General features: G+C 42.3%; 1 protein-coding gene across 4 annotated transcripts in view; it reads right to left on the reverse strand.

The window, feature by feature from the left end:
* Positions 1-7,490: 7,490 nt before the first annotated feature.
* Positions 7,491-12,953, reverse strand: part of ANKFN1 (ankyrin repeat and fibronectin type III domain containing 1) — a 153,809-nt gene continuing 148,346 nt past the window's right edge. For all 4 annotated transcript variants that reach the window (XM_043497334.1, XM_043497335.1, XM_043497333.1 and 1 more), the window contains one exon: positions 7,491-9,328. In XM_043497334.1, the coding sequence (XP_043353269.1) occupies positions 8,529-9,328 (800 nt within the window). In that variant the 3' untranslated portion in view covers positions 7,491-8,528. The remainder of the gene's footprint in view (positions 9,329-12,953) is intronic.

The raw sequence follows: 12,953 nt of genomic DNA on the forward strand, positions 1-12,953 counted from the left end.
TAGCTTAGTACGTGTGATGAAATTGTTAATTCTCAGAAATTAAAAAGGAAGGAAGGAGATATGATTGAGGATCATGTTTTACTTCACGTTAAGAAGGTTTTTGGCCTGTTGTCTAACAGCACTTTGGCTATGTTTTGTTGAAATATTTTCTAATGCATGAAAGTGCCTTAGGGTTTCCAATGGGATGTGAATGTTCTGATGCTTACAATGAGTTCACATGTCTTGGCTGAGTCAGGGGTACATGCTAAAGTTTACATTACCATATATACTTGTGCAGAAGCTAGACAGAGATGACAGATGGGCCAGTAGTTAGGGTGCTTGCCAGAGAGCTGGGTTCAATTCACTGCTCTGCCACAGACTTCCTATGTGACCCTGAACAATTCACTTATTCCTCCTGTACAGTGGGGCTAATAGTACATGGAAGATTGTAGAGTGCTCAGATATTATGGCATTTGGGGCCATCTGAGTACCTAAAATAAATATGCTGACCCCTCCATTGCAGAAACAATGATGACCTAAATAAGCACCAGTGTCCTATGTAGACTTCAATCCTATTGTATTTCATTATTGAAAATGACAGTGTTCTCCTTTTCCTGCTTAAATGCTGCAAATTCAATCTTAATCCCCTTAAGTACTATCATATTGCTGTTACAGTGCTTTCCTGTGTCTTCTGAGGGGACATGTGAAGAGGAGAAGTGGAGTTACAACAGTAGAGTGTGCTTCTCTTTGACAGAGCAATTCCCTAGGTAGGCAACGTCTGCCATTGCTCTTGACTACAACAACTGGATTATATTATATACCCATTGTGCTTAGTCTACTATATTTTCACAACATGCTTTAAAAGCACAGATTCACACCAGAAATACACCTAGGTGCAGATTCTGTCTGCCATGTCATTGCACGTGCATACCTTCTAAAACAATAAGGCCTGCACAGCAGCCAGACTATCTGTCTGCCCTCCAGCCAGGTCCTTATATTGTCAATTGTCTGGCAGTCCTGGTGCCTGGATTTCAGCAGCCGGTAGTGCATCCCTGTCCTATAAACAGAATGTATAAACTGAAACCATACTTTTCAAACCTGGGTTTTCAAAGCGTGGCTCATACACTCATATTGGGCACCTACAGTTAAGTGATCTGATTTTCAAAGTTATACCGTATTTGCAGTTTCCCCTGACTTCAGTGGGAGCTGTTTTTCCCCCAGCACTCTGAAAATCAGACCACTTCTGTTTAGATGCCTGACTATAGGGATATTAGCCAAATTGTGGCCACCCAGGTTTGAAAGTTTTGGCCTTGGAAGAAATTGCTTTCCTTATATGTCCGATGACCACTGTGCACTGATTATATGACCCACATATATGATGACCCTATAGTGGTCACTCAGCAGATCTGTGGGATGATATTTGAAGATTATACACAAGTATATATGGTAGTTAGGATTATACACATGTATATATGGTAACACTTTTTTTTTAAATTAGGGAAGAATAAAGGCTCTGGAAATGTGAGTTAAAACAGCCTATGTGAGTTGCAAGAATGCAACAGCACTTGCCTTCTAAAACTCAAAAAGAACTAGGTTTCCATGATATCTGATCAGACAAAAATAATATTCCATGTAAAGAGCATTCTGAGGACTATGATTCACTTGAATAGATCTAATATTTCTTATCTGACCAATTATTTTTCTAAAATAGTATTTAACAAATTTGAAGTTATAAAAAATACCTGTAGTCTCGAAAATTATTTTCATTTTCTATTTTACCTAATATATATGCCTCTTCCAGTAATTATTCAAGAAGCATGAGTCAAAACACACTCATTTATTCTTGGCTCATGGCCATCCTCAACATATATTTTGATATTTTCAAAGAGTTTATAGATACATATGCATGAAAATAGTATAGTGTAAGGTCCCTTGATCACACTTAACAGAGCATATATTGTGCATCTGTATATTTACAAAGATTTAAAGCACACAAAATTGTGCATTATACTATACTAAAGTTTAAACTTTAACATACACTCGGTTGCATATATAGCAACGGGTTACAATAAAAATCTGAACAAAGACAACCAATAAACAGCCAAATTGCTATGTACAAAGAAGGCAGGAAGCAATTAAACACTGCCTTGCTCATTTCACTTAAATTACTTTTTCTCTGGGGAAAAAAAAGCAGCCTTTAATTCTTTTTCAATTAAAAAAGCTGGTCCAAATTCTTCCCAGGGGCAAGCCCATGCAACTCCCATTGCATTTAACGGAGGATGCATTTGTGTAACTTGGGAATAAAAGTTGGTCCTTTCTCTTTTTTAATGTAGTGTTTAATTATGAAATAGTTGCCTCTGTCACAATACATAGCACAGCAGCACTGAGGGCTGTACCCTTCAGCCCTTTCCTCTGGCAAAACTCCCATTGACTTCAAGAAGGATTTTGCCTGAGATAAGTGCCCTAGTTCACCTCTGACTTGTACCAGCTTTACACAGGTTTAACTCCAGTAGGTTCATGGTGAATCCCTTGTGCCAGATCCTCAGCTGGTGTATCAGCATAGCATCTTTGGAGTCAATGGAGCTATGCTCATTTATACCATTGAGGGCCTGGCCCAGCTTCAGTGGGACTACACTTGATTTATGCTGGTATCAAAAAAAGAGGGGAATTAGGCCCAAGAAGCATATGAGTGGGCCCAAACTGATCTTTATATAAATCAAAATGCAATGCAAGAATTCTGTGCTCTTTAGCAAAAAATTTGCCACTGGGCTGCTGGTTAAATGACCGTAGTTCACAGTTTGAAGGAAGAATAGCAGTAAATTAATCACATTTTTTTATTTCTAGAGAAACTAAATATTAACTTTTGTCCCCCAGAATAAAAGAATAATAAAAACATACGGCAATGATGACAAAAGAAACCAAAACAATATCCCTCTTTCTTCCTAGCAAAATAGGAGATTTTCTGCAGTCAAGTGATAAGAAAAAACAAATAACCCTAAACTGTCCTGTCATAAGATGACCAACTTGAAGGCTAAATCTTACCCCAGCTGCAGTGATGCATAAAAGCAGAGCAAAAAGGTTATAGGTGGGCTCTTCTTTCACTCAGGAAGTAGGGTGTGCTAGAAGACACAACGTAAAGGCTCATGTACATCAGTTTTGAGAGTCCATGATCTGTGGGTTAGTAAGAGGCATAACTAGCTTCTGGCTACATGTAGGGCCTTATCCAAAACACATTAAAGTCAATGGAAAGACTACCATGGTCATTGCAAGCACTAGCTGGCAGCAGGTATGGCTGCCTTTTGTTCCTGCACAGAGGAGCTGCAAAGCATGCATTAGAGCACCTTTCCTGGATCACCTCGGGGAATCTTGCTCTGACTTTTTGCAGAGGATGTCACGGGCCCGCACCCCTACTTCCCCTCTCTGAGTCAACGAGGGCAGGATTTAGCCTTGTTAATCCTCCTCAGTGGAAGCAGAAGAGAAAAATATATATATACAGAGGGAGATACAGAAGTATTCTTACTACTTGTGTGCTGCTGTAGTGGAAAAAACGGAGACCAAAACTTGATGAAATCAGCGTTGTATGAAAATTCAAGGCCTTTTTCTAAAAATACTTTTTGCTGATGGCAAAGTTCAACACCTCAGCGAAACTCTGAATCAAAAACTTAGAATAAGTTTCCAGGCTGTACAGCATATTTTCAAATACACTACACCCTTGTTGTTTGTAAGGCTGCATTGAAATTTTACATAACAGTCATGAGCCATGTGTTTAAACATCTTAAAAGAGTTGACCAGCAACTTAATGGATTTCTTTATAACCCACTGAACGAAAAGATGCACCATCTCTTTCCAAAACATTGCTCTTTAAATACTCCAAACATAAATGTTCGGGATAAAATATTCCATTCCCTCCTCCCCCACTTCACTGGCTCCATTTTAAAATATTTACACTACAGCAATGAAGTAATAATTTATAGCTTTCTGTGCGTTCGCCCTTGCTGCATGGCAAATCCAATCGTTAATTAGTGTGTAGAGGATAATTCACAGAGCAAACATGCAAGCACAGGAGAGAGATACACTTAGCCATAGGTCTTTTGAGACAACTTGTCAGTGCACAGGCCACCTTCTTGCAGATGCAATATCTTCCTAGTTATACACTTAGCTACCTAATTGCCAGCGCAAGTTAGAAAGTTAGAAATGTACCCATGCAGACTTGGGCCCGCAATTCATTTGTGGGTGCACCAGGTGCAGGCACACATTAGGTTTGAAAACAGGAAGGGTTACATGCAGCCCAAGTGAAAATACTCTCTTTCGTGGGCAAATCAGAATAAATGTCGGGTACCTGATTTTATAGCAGCAATCCAGATAGCTATCTGGATACGTGTGAATCTTGAATGCCCGTTTAAGGCCAGGTCTTCAGCTGGTGTCAGTAGGCACGGCCCTAGTGACTTTAATGGAGCTATGCTCATTTATACCAGAGGAGGATGTGACCCATGAAATTCTACTAAATCATAGGCATTGAACCTTGGCCTTTTATATATCTATGCACGATTCTTAGAGGGGAAACTAAGTTCTATTGGGTGTGCTGCTGAATGGTTAGAACAAGGAACTGGGATTCATCATTAGGTTTTATTCTTGATTTTAAGGCTTTATTCTGGGCTCTATTATCATTTTGTGTCCTGGAAAAGTCACTTAGCCTTCCTGTGACTTGATTTACCTAACTATAAATTGAGGTTAAGATTTACCTACTTGACAGGGGTCTCTTTTGAATCATAATCGCTTGTGAAAGGATTTGGAAGATCCTGCCATGAAAAGTGCTATAGAAGTGCAAAGTATTATGATTATAACTGTATTTTGTTCTCAATACTGAAAGGCACATTTTCCCTACTATTTATTGCACTGGGCACTTATTAACATTCTTATAAGGGACTCAATGACTCACTTGCTGGCCAGGGATGGTGATCAGTAGGACAGGTACTCCACCCAAATGATGCCCCCAAAGTCTTCCCACTGAAAGTACTTATACCCAGTACCTATCACTCACTGCTTTGACGGTTCAGCTGGTCTGTTTCAAAATGAAGTGATGACATGTGGTTGTGCTTCTGAAAGTTAAAGTATGTGTGAGAACCTCGGCGTGGAGGTAATGGGATGAAGGAACTGTGCATTGATTAATGTTATTTAAACAGTGTTACCTATAGCAACATTGGAATGAAGATGGGGGCTGAATCGTGAGCTGGATTGCAATCTTCAGGCCAAATTCTTTGCTGGTGTAAATAGACCAAACTCCATTAAAGTTAACCCTTTCACACCAGCAGAGAAGTTGGCCCTGGGAATTTTATTCGAGGAAGGGCTGCTTCTGGAAAATCAAACAGCAGGGGTAGACAAAAAAAAAAAAAGGGGGTGGGAAGTTTTCCATCTATGTCTGACTAGCAGGGTGTGGCCTGTTCTTTCTGATGTGTACCTTGGTACCTCCAGTCCTAAGGTTGCCATATCCTTGGAGAGCCAGAGCAAGGTGAGGTGGTTTTCGATTTAGGAAAGCAGTTCTCTAGCAAGGCCCGTGTAACATCTCTTTTTACCACATCACAGTTTGCAAAAAGCTTTGGGCCTAGTATTTTATTATTATGAAACATCTTCTGTGGCAGTAGCACCGAGAGGCCAAACAGGTCAGGGCCCTATTGGGCCAGGCACTATATTTTGCACAGTTGCATGTTTTGCCTGCAATTCAAAAGCACGAGATTGTCCTGGTCCGTGTTGATAGCGGCATTATACCAGTGACCGCGAGTCAACGTAACAAGCTGGTACTGACTTTGCTGACAGCAGACATCACCAATTTTTGGTTCTATGGTACACTTTTTAGTTGCATCAGGATTTCCCCTCCCATGTGAGATAAAACCTACAATTCCAACTAAAGATTGGCACCTGGATTCTTCACCCCCTTCTCCCCACTACAATTTTCAGTGTGGGTCTGATCCAAAGCCACTGAACTCAATGGGAGTCTTCCCATCCTCATTGAGCCTGATTGAATATGTTTCTGGTGTGATGCATCAGGAGTTACATATGCAATTCCCACTTCTAATAAGAGGAATTACATATTTAAACCCTTCAAAGAAACTGAGCTCCCTTATATCAGAGCAAAGACTCTTTTCTTGGCTTCCACACACCAACCGAGTATAAAATGGCAAATAACTTCAATTTTTGAATTTATGGATTGGGTGCTAAGCATTAGGGGGATTTTAATAGCACTGGGGATAGGAATGTGGTATTTTAATATGGCCCACAGATCATGGGGAAAATCCTTACCTTTATATTGAATTCAAGTCTCTTTATTGAAACCAAGTGGAATTTAAAACACTGAAACGGAGAAGGCTGGGCCTACATGGAATGAGGGAATTTAATCCACAGGAAGATGGCCTAAAAATTAATCTTCAAGAGCTGTGTAAGACTTGGAGAAATTAATTAAAGGGGAGAGACACCTCCACCCCAGCTGTTGCACAAGCATTTGACTTCTATTTTTTCTTAAAGATATACATAGTAACATGACCCAAGAGTTACACCTCTGATTAATATGGATTTAGTTTTCTAGGACATCTTCTGGAGGGTGAGAATACTGTGGTCCTTATTTCAGCTGGAAATGACAAATCAATGGTGGATTTTGATGTGTCCTTAAGAAAATGGGGCATTTCAAGTCAATCTTTTTTCTCCGGTTAATGATATTGATATTTACATAGTGATCAGAGATGAGGCCTGAACCAAAATCTTTGATGCAAACTGCCCTCCAATTTTTCCCTAATCTAGATCCAACTCAGAATTACCATAATGGTCTAAATCTAAAACCATTGATCCAAACAACCCTGAAGTTTGGAGGGGGTATTTGGAAAAAAAGAAAAGGGTCTGGATCTGAATTTTATGGTTTAGATCAGGGGTCTCAAAATCAAATGACCACGAGGGCCACATGAGGACTAGTACGTTGGTCCCAGGGTTACATCACTGACCCCTGCCCGCTGCCCCGGCCCCGCCCCCATTCCAACCCCTTCCCTGAAATCCCCACCCCAACTCCGCCCCCTCCCTGCCCCCAGGGGGAGCAGGAGGGGTGCAGGGTGTGGCAGGGGGCTCAGGGCAGGGGGTTGGGGTGCAGGAGGGGTGAGGGGTGCAGCCGGGGGCTCATGGCGGGGGTTGGGGTACAGGAGAGGTGCGGCAGGGGGTCGGGGTACAGGAGGGGTGTGGGGTGCAGCAGGGGGCTCAGGACAGGGGGTTTGGCTGCAGGAGAGGTTCGGGGGGTGGGTCCGGCCCGGCGCGCTCCGGGGTCAGGGCAGACTCCCTGCCTGCCTGCCCGGCCCCTGTGCCGCTCTGGGAAGTGGCCGGGACCTGGGTGGGAGGGGCACAGGGTCTGTGTGTTGCCCTGGCCGCTCCTCCAGGTACTTCCCCTGAAACTTCCATTGGCTGGGAACGGGAACCCCAGCCAATGGGAGCTTTGGGGGAGGTACCTGGAGGAGCAGCCAGGGTAACACACAGACCCTTGTTTCCCCCCAGGTCCCGGCTGCTTTCCAGAGCAGCACGGGGGCAGGGCAGGCAGGCAGGGAGCCTGCCCTACCCCTGGTGCGCACCAGGCCAGAGCCGCTCTAGGTATATGCTGGGGAGGTGGGGGTGCCGCGGGGAGCTGGCAGGCCGCAGAAAATAACCCCGCAGGCCGTGTGTTTGCGACCTCTGGTTTAGATCCATCTCCCATGGCAATCTGAGATTGCCTATAACAGGATGAAATTCATCCCCATGCAGAGGGCTAGAGAAACTCCTGTGCCTACATATTATTCATTCACTAGTCAGGCCAGCTACAGCAAACCCCGCCAATACCCTCTGCTCTTGATCTAGAAGGATTCTCTCTCATCTAGAGCTGCGGAATAAGTTGGTATTTATGTTCTTTTAAATCTTTTAAATTGAAACAAAGCATTCAATGCTAGCAATTGTACTGGCCTATGCCAGTGTTTACAGTTGGCACTGATTTTTTGTGACAGACACATTGAAATGGCCAGATGCTGTGGTACCTGTGGCATTTTCATTCACCAGAGCACTCAGCGCTTTACTTGTATACCAACCAAATCCACACAAAGTGCATGTTGGGAAGTGGAAATATTTATAGCAAAAAAAAAAAGGTAATAAAAGCTTAGGACCACATTTCTAAAGTGACTTTAACCAGCTTCCCCCAAATTTTGCAGGCAAAATCATATGTGCCTGAAATTCTGCATGCCCAGACATTGGTGTGAGTAATTAAGCAAATTTCAATGCCTAACTACCTGATTTGCCACCATGCAGCATTAAGTTAGATAGCAAATGTTTATTATTTACACCTGCAAAATTGCAGATGCAAGTGATTTGGCATGCGCTTTTGGGAATACCCATTTAAAGCCAGCTCCTCAGCTGGTAAAGTAAGTGGAACGAGACGCCCATTGAGAATCTGCATTTTAAAGGTCTTTTTGAAAATATGGTCCTAAATTCAGAATGCTCACAATGCCATTTTGGGGGTGGTGCGAGGCAGTGCAATGACCCAGTGCAAACTCCTAAAGCGTGCTACTGAATACTTCAGAGATGGGAGAATTCGATTGATCATCCAACCCCATTTCCTGACCCGTGGTATCATGCAAATCTCCAAGTTCTACGGACTGCATACTCAGGGCCCAGGGCTTGCCCTCTTCGCCTAATAACGTGTTTTTGTAGGGCTCTACGTATATCCTACGGATATTCTGCCTCGATTCATGGTACTTGCCTTTCCCATCTTCTGGGAGGCTCGAAGCATGAGGTAAAAAAGCGCTCCGAGGACAATCGATGGGAATCCTTATTTGGTGGCTGGAGGTAGGCTCCTGTGATAATTCCGTGGCTCGTGTGAGATGCTGTGTGTACACGCCTTCAGAAAGAGAGGCGGGCTGCGTCTCGCTGTGCACTCGCAGCCAGCGATGGTGCCGGCTGAAGTAGTTATAGTGCTGATGTTTCCCTAGCTTTGTTTTTTTCCCCAAGAAACTCAAAGGCTGCCTGGAGCTGGAAGTCTTATCCAGGCTTTTTGATGTGAACCCTCCCATGGTCAGACTGTTCATGTACTCCGTGCAGTATTCGGCATCGGCATCCAAGTCACTGCCCCCTTTTGGGTCTTCTTTCAAAGTCAGGTGAGGCTTCATATCATGGACCTGGAGGACATCAGGTGCACTGCCGCCCAAGCCACCCACTGCCTGTTGGGATATGTCATGTGAGGATGAATAAACCAAATCCAGTTCTCTGGGGCTCAATGCATCACTGGAATCATAGTCGCTGTCGGTTGGAAGAAACACTTCAGAGCAGCCCTCTTCATCTGAGCAGGGCTGGGAATCTGAAAATCGAAGACTCATTAAAACCGAATAACCACTAACATGATACACAGCCCCACTTAAAAGAACTGCTTAATACACTTAACATATTTTCTTAACTTGGGAGCAAAATGAATATCAGACATGCTTCTGGAAAGCTTTGTGTATTTCCATTGTGGAATTTTCCATGGAGCCAGGTGACAGTTGCAAAGAAGAGATGGTTGTGGTGGATTGATGGGCGTCTAGCCAGGAGATAACATCACAGTAAGAAACAGGAAGGTAAGAAAGGACTAATGAAGTGATGGGAGGTGAGCAAAGGGGAAGAATTGGGGTTGAGATAAAATTTTAAAGTAATCTTGTTTTCTGAGTTTCCAACTGAATTTCATGGAGATTGAAATTTTGGAGTTTGAGAAACTACAACCCAAATTCTGTCCGCTGTTAAGTAGTAAATTGACTTACACCTGTTTAATCCAGAGCAGGATGTGGCCTTACCGGTCTTTAACAGGCATGGAGAAAAGATATAGAGCTGCATGAGCAAAGTCTGCCCTTTTGAAGGAATGTTTATCCAAATTCCAAACTGACAAATTTAATCCACATGTGAATTTATTAATCAAAGTTCAGACTGGCTCCCGCACCTACGTCATTGCCATTCTTTTGTCATGGCAGCATCAGGGCCAAGTTCTGCAGGAACGTAAATAGCGGTGGACGTGACCTCATGGTCCGATTCTCTGCTGCCCTCTATCGGGGTCGTCAGTTACAAGCACAGAGTCGGTATAAAATAATACCCACTACTCACCTTGCATTGGTGTACATGACCATACACAAGGCACAGGGCAATAATGAATCAGGTCCACCTAGGGGACACATTATGCTCTTAGATACATGGTGTTAATGCTAAGTATCTCCACCTAATCCAAGAGGATTATTCTGCATTTGCACTATGTTATTCAAAGGAGAATTTGGCCTAGAGAGAGACCATGAAATCAAAGGAGAACATTAATATATAATGGATTAAATCAAAGTCAGGGACACATGCTTCTATAAAGGCCACAGTTTCCACCAAAATTCTCTGGGCTTTTTTTTTTTTTTGCTTTTACTCTAATAGGAGCAGATTTATTTGGTTTTCTTGACAGTAGGAAACTGCCATTTAGAAGTAAAAATAAATTATTATGACCAAAAAGGCTGTGGCAGTTGTTCCATGCAGCATCTGCAGCTTTTGTTTCTACCATGTCATTAACTCATTGCTTAATGACAGCTCAGCAGAACAGTGATTTATTTTTTTCCCCAAAGTCTTTATTCTATTAATGAAACAGGCACTGTCATTTAATTTGCTTCCTTTTTTCTTTGCTGCAATCCATTTATTTCATCGATTTAATTTTCCAGCTATTCAGAGCAGCGATAGCAGCCAATGAAGTGGGTATAACATTTTACTAATTTGCTTAATTTTATATTCTTAAAGGGTCCATCTCAGATCACTTGGGACACCGAGCCATTTGAAAACAACAATTAAACCAAACTGGACCCAATGGTTCAAAAAGTAAGCTGCTCTGTTAATACAAAACCAGATGAGCATAGGAAAGAAATAGTGTAAAAAGAAAGAATTGTCAAAGGATGGGAGGAAAATATGATCCGAGATGAACATGGAACAGTTGACCTCAATGATCTGAAATATTCTTTGATGCCTCTGTGAAGCACTAAATCATCAGACATGATAAGATACCTCCTGGGCTCACTATTCCTTAGCCGCTTGTATTTCATATTTTGCAGTTCAGAGGACATAATCATCATGGATGAAATTCACGCATGTGCATACCAGCCCAGGGATAGCACACCACTTATGTCCTCAAAACAGACCTAAGAGATGCACAGGTCTTGTGATAGTCATGTGCAGAAGGATGAATTTAATTCTGGAATACTTCACGTTGATATGGTTGCATACATTGTAAAAACATTAATTACTCTTCACAAAAGCCCTATGGGATAGCTACTGCAGGTTAATATCTTCATTTTACAGATGGGGAAACTGAGGCAGAGAGACAAAGTGATTTGTCCACAATCACATAGCAAGTGGCAGAACAGAGATTAGAAACCAGAACTGCCAATGCTGCCATCCCCACAGGCTACACTACCTCCCAAGTACAGCATCAAATACAGTAAAGCCTGAATATAATGCATATGTTGGATTTAGTATGCAGTGGTGTTGGTGGCCTGGTATATACAGGAGGTCAGATTAGGTGATCTAGTGAGCCTTTCTGGCCTTAAACTTGATGGCTATGAATGTGGGGCTGCTCAGTGATTAGTATTGACTCTGAGATGTGTTTTGCGTATGGGATTCCTGAACTGGAGGGTTGGTATGTTGGAGAGGAGCAGACACTTTCAGCACACTCTCTGACAATCATGCACCAGTGACTGCAAGCCATTTATGGGTCTAAATGCCATACAATGGAGCAACCATTGCAGGGGCTTTCTCCTAGATGGCCTGGCTGACTGGCTGGGCAAAACCAGTCTGAGGCAAAAGGAAGGCTTCACAGCTAGGCCCTGTAACAAAAAAATTGAGCAATCAAATATAGAAACTAGGCTCAGGTGACACAGGAAAGATGGGGCTTTGAGAAAAGGGAATTTCCCCAAGAAGGGGAAGATTCTGGGAGACTAATGCAGCGTGAAATTTTTCTGTATGAATTTTCCAGTCAGAACAACTTTTTGTTTTGAAATTTCCTTCAATTTTATTTACCACCCTTACCTTTTAAAAATGCTCAAAACTGAAACAGAAGGTTTAGTTTGGGTCAAATAAAATGTTTTGTTTGCTCTGAAACAATCTTTTAAACCAACTTTTTGGTGAGCCAAAATTTTTGAAAAGTTTTTATTTTGGGTTGACCCGAATCAATTGTTTGATTTTCATTTTTCAGAACTGCCAGCCAAACAAAATATTAGCTTTCCACACAGCTCTAAGGGAGATATACTCACTGGAAGGCAAGGGAAGACCAAGCTGGGTCCCAAGAGCTCTGGGACTTGCTAAAAGAAGGTGAGTTAGTGTACTTGGACTTTTGACAAGGTCCCTCACCAAAGGTTCTTAGGCAAAGAAAGCAGTCATGGGATAAGAGGGAAGGTCCTCTCGTGGATCAGTATCTGGTTAAAATGTAGGAAACAAAGGGTAGGAATAAATGGTCAGTTTTCATAATGGATAGAGATAAATAGTGGCGTCCTCCAGGGGTCCGTACTGGGACCAGTACTGTTCAACCTATTTATAAATGATTTGGAAAAAGGGGAAACAGAGGTGGCAAAATTTGAAGACAATACAAAATTACTCAAGGTAGTTAAGTCCAAAGCAGACTGTGAAGAGTTACAAAGGAATCTCACAAAACCGGGTGACTTGGCAACAAAATGGCAGATTAAATTCAGTATTGATAAATGCAAAGTAATGCACATTGGAAAACACAATCCCAACTATACTTAGAAAATGATGGAGTCTAAATTGACTGTTAACACTCAAGGAAGAGATCTTGGAGTCATTGTGGATAGTTCTCTGAAAACATCTGCCCAATGTGCCGCAGCAGTCAAAAAGGCTAAAAGAATGTTAAGAACCATAAGGAAAGGGTTAGATAACAAGACAGAAAATATCATAATGCTGCTCTATAAATCCAGGGTACA

Source organism: Dermochelys coriacea, chromosome 14 (genome assembly GCF_009764565.3).
Source record: "Dermochelys coriacea isolate rDerCor1 chromosome 14, rDerCor1.pri.v4, whole genome shotgun sequence".
Lineage (NCBI taxonomy): Eukaryota > Metazoa > Chordata > Testudines > Dermochelyidae > Dermochelys > Dermochelys coriacea.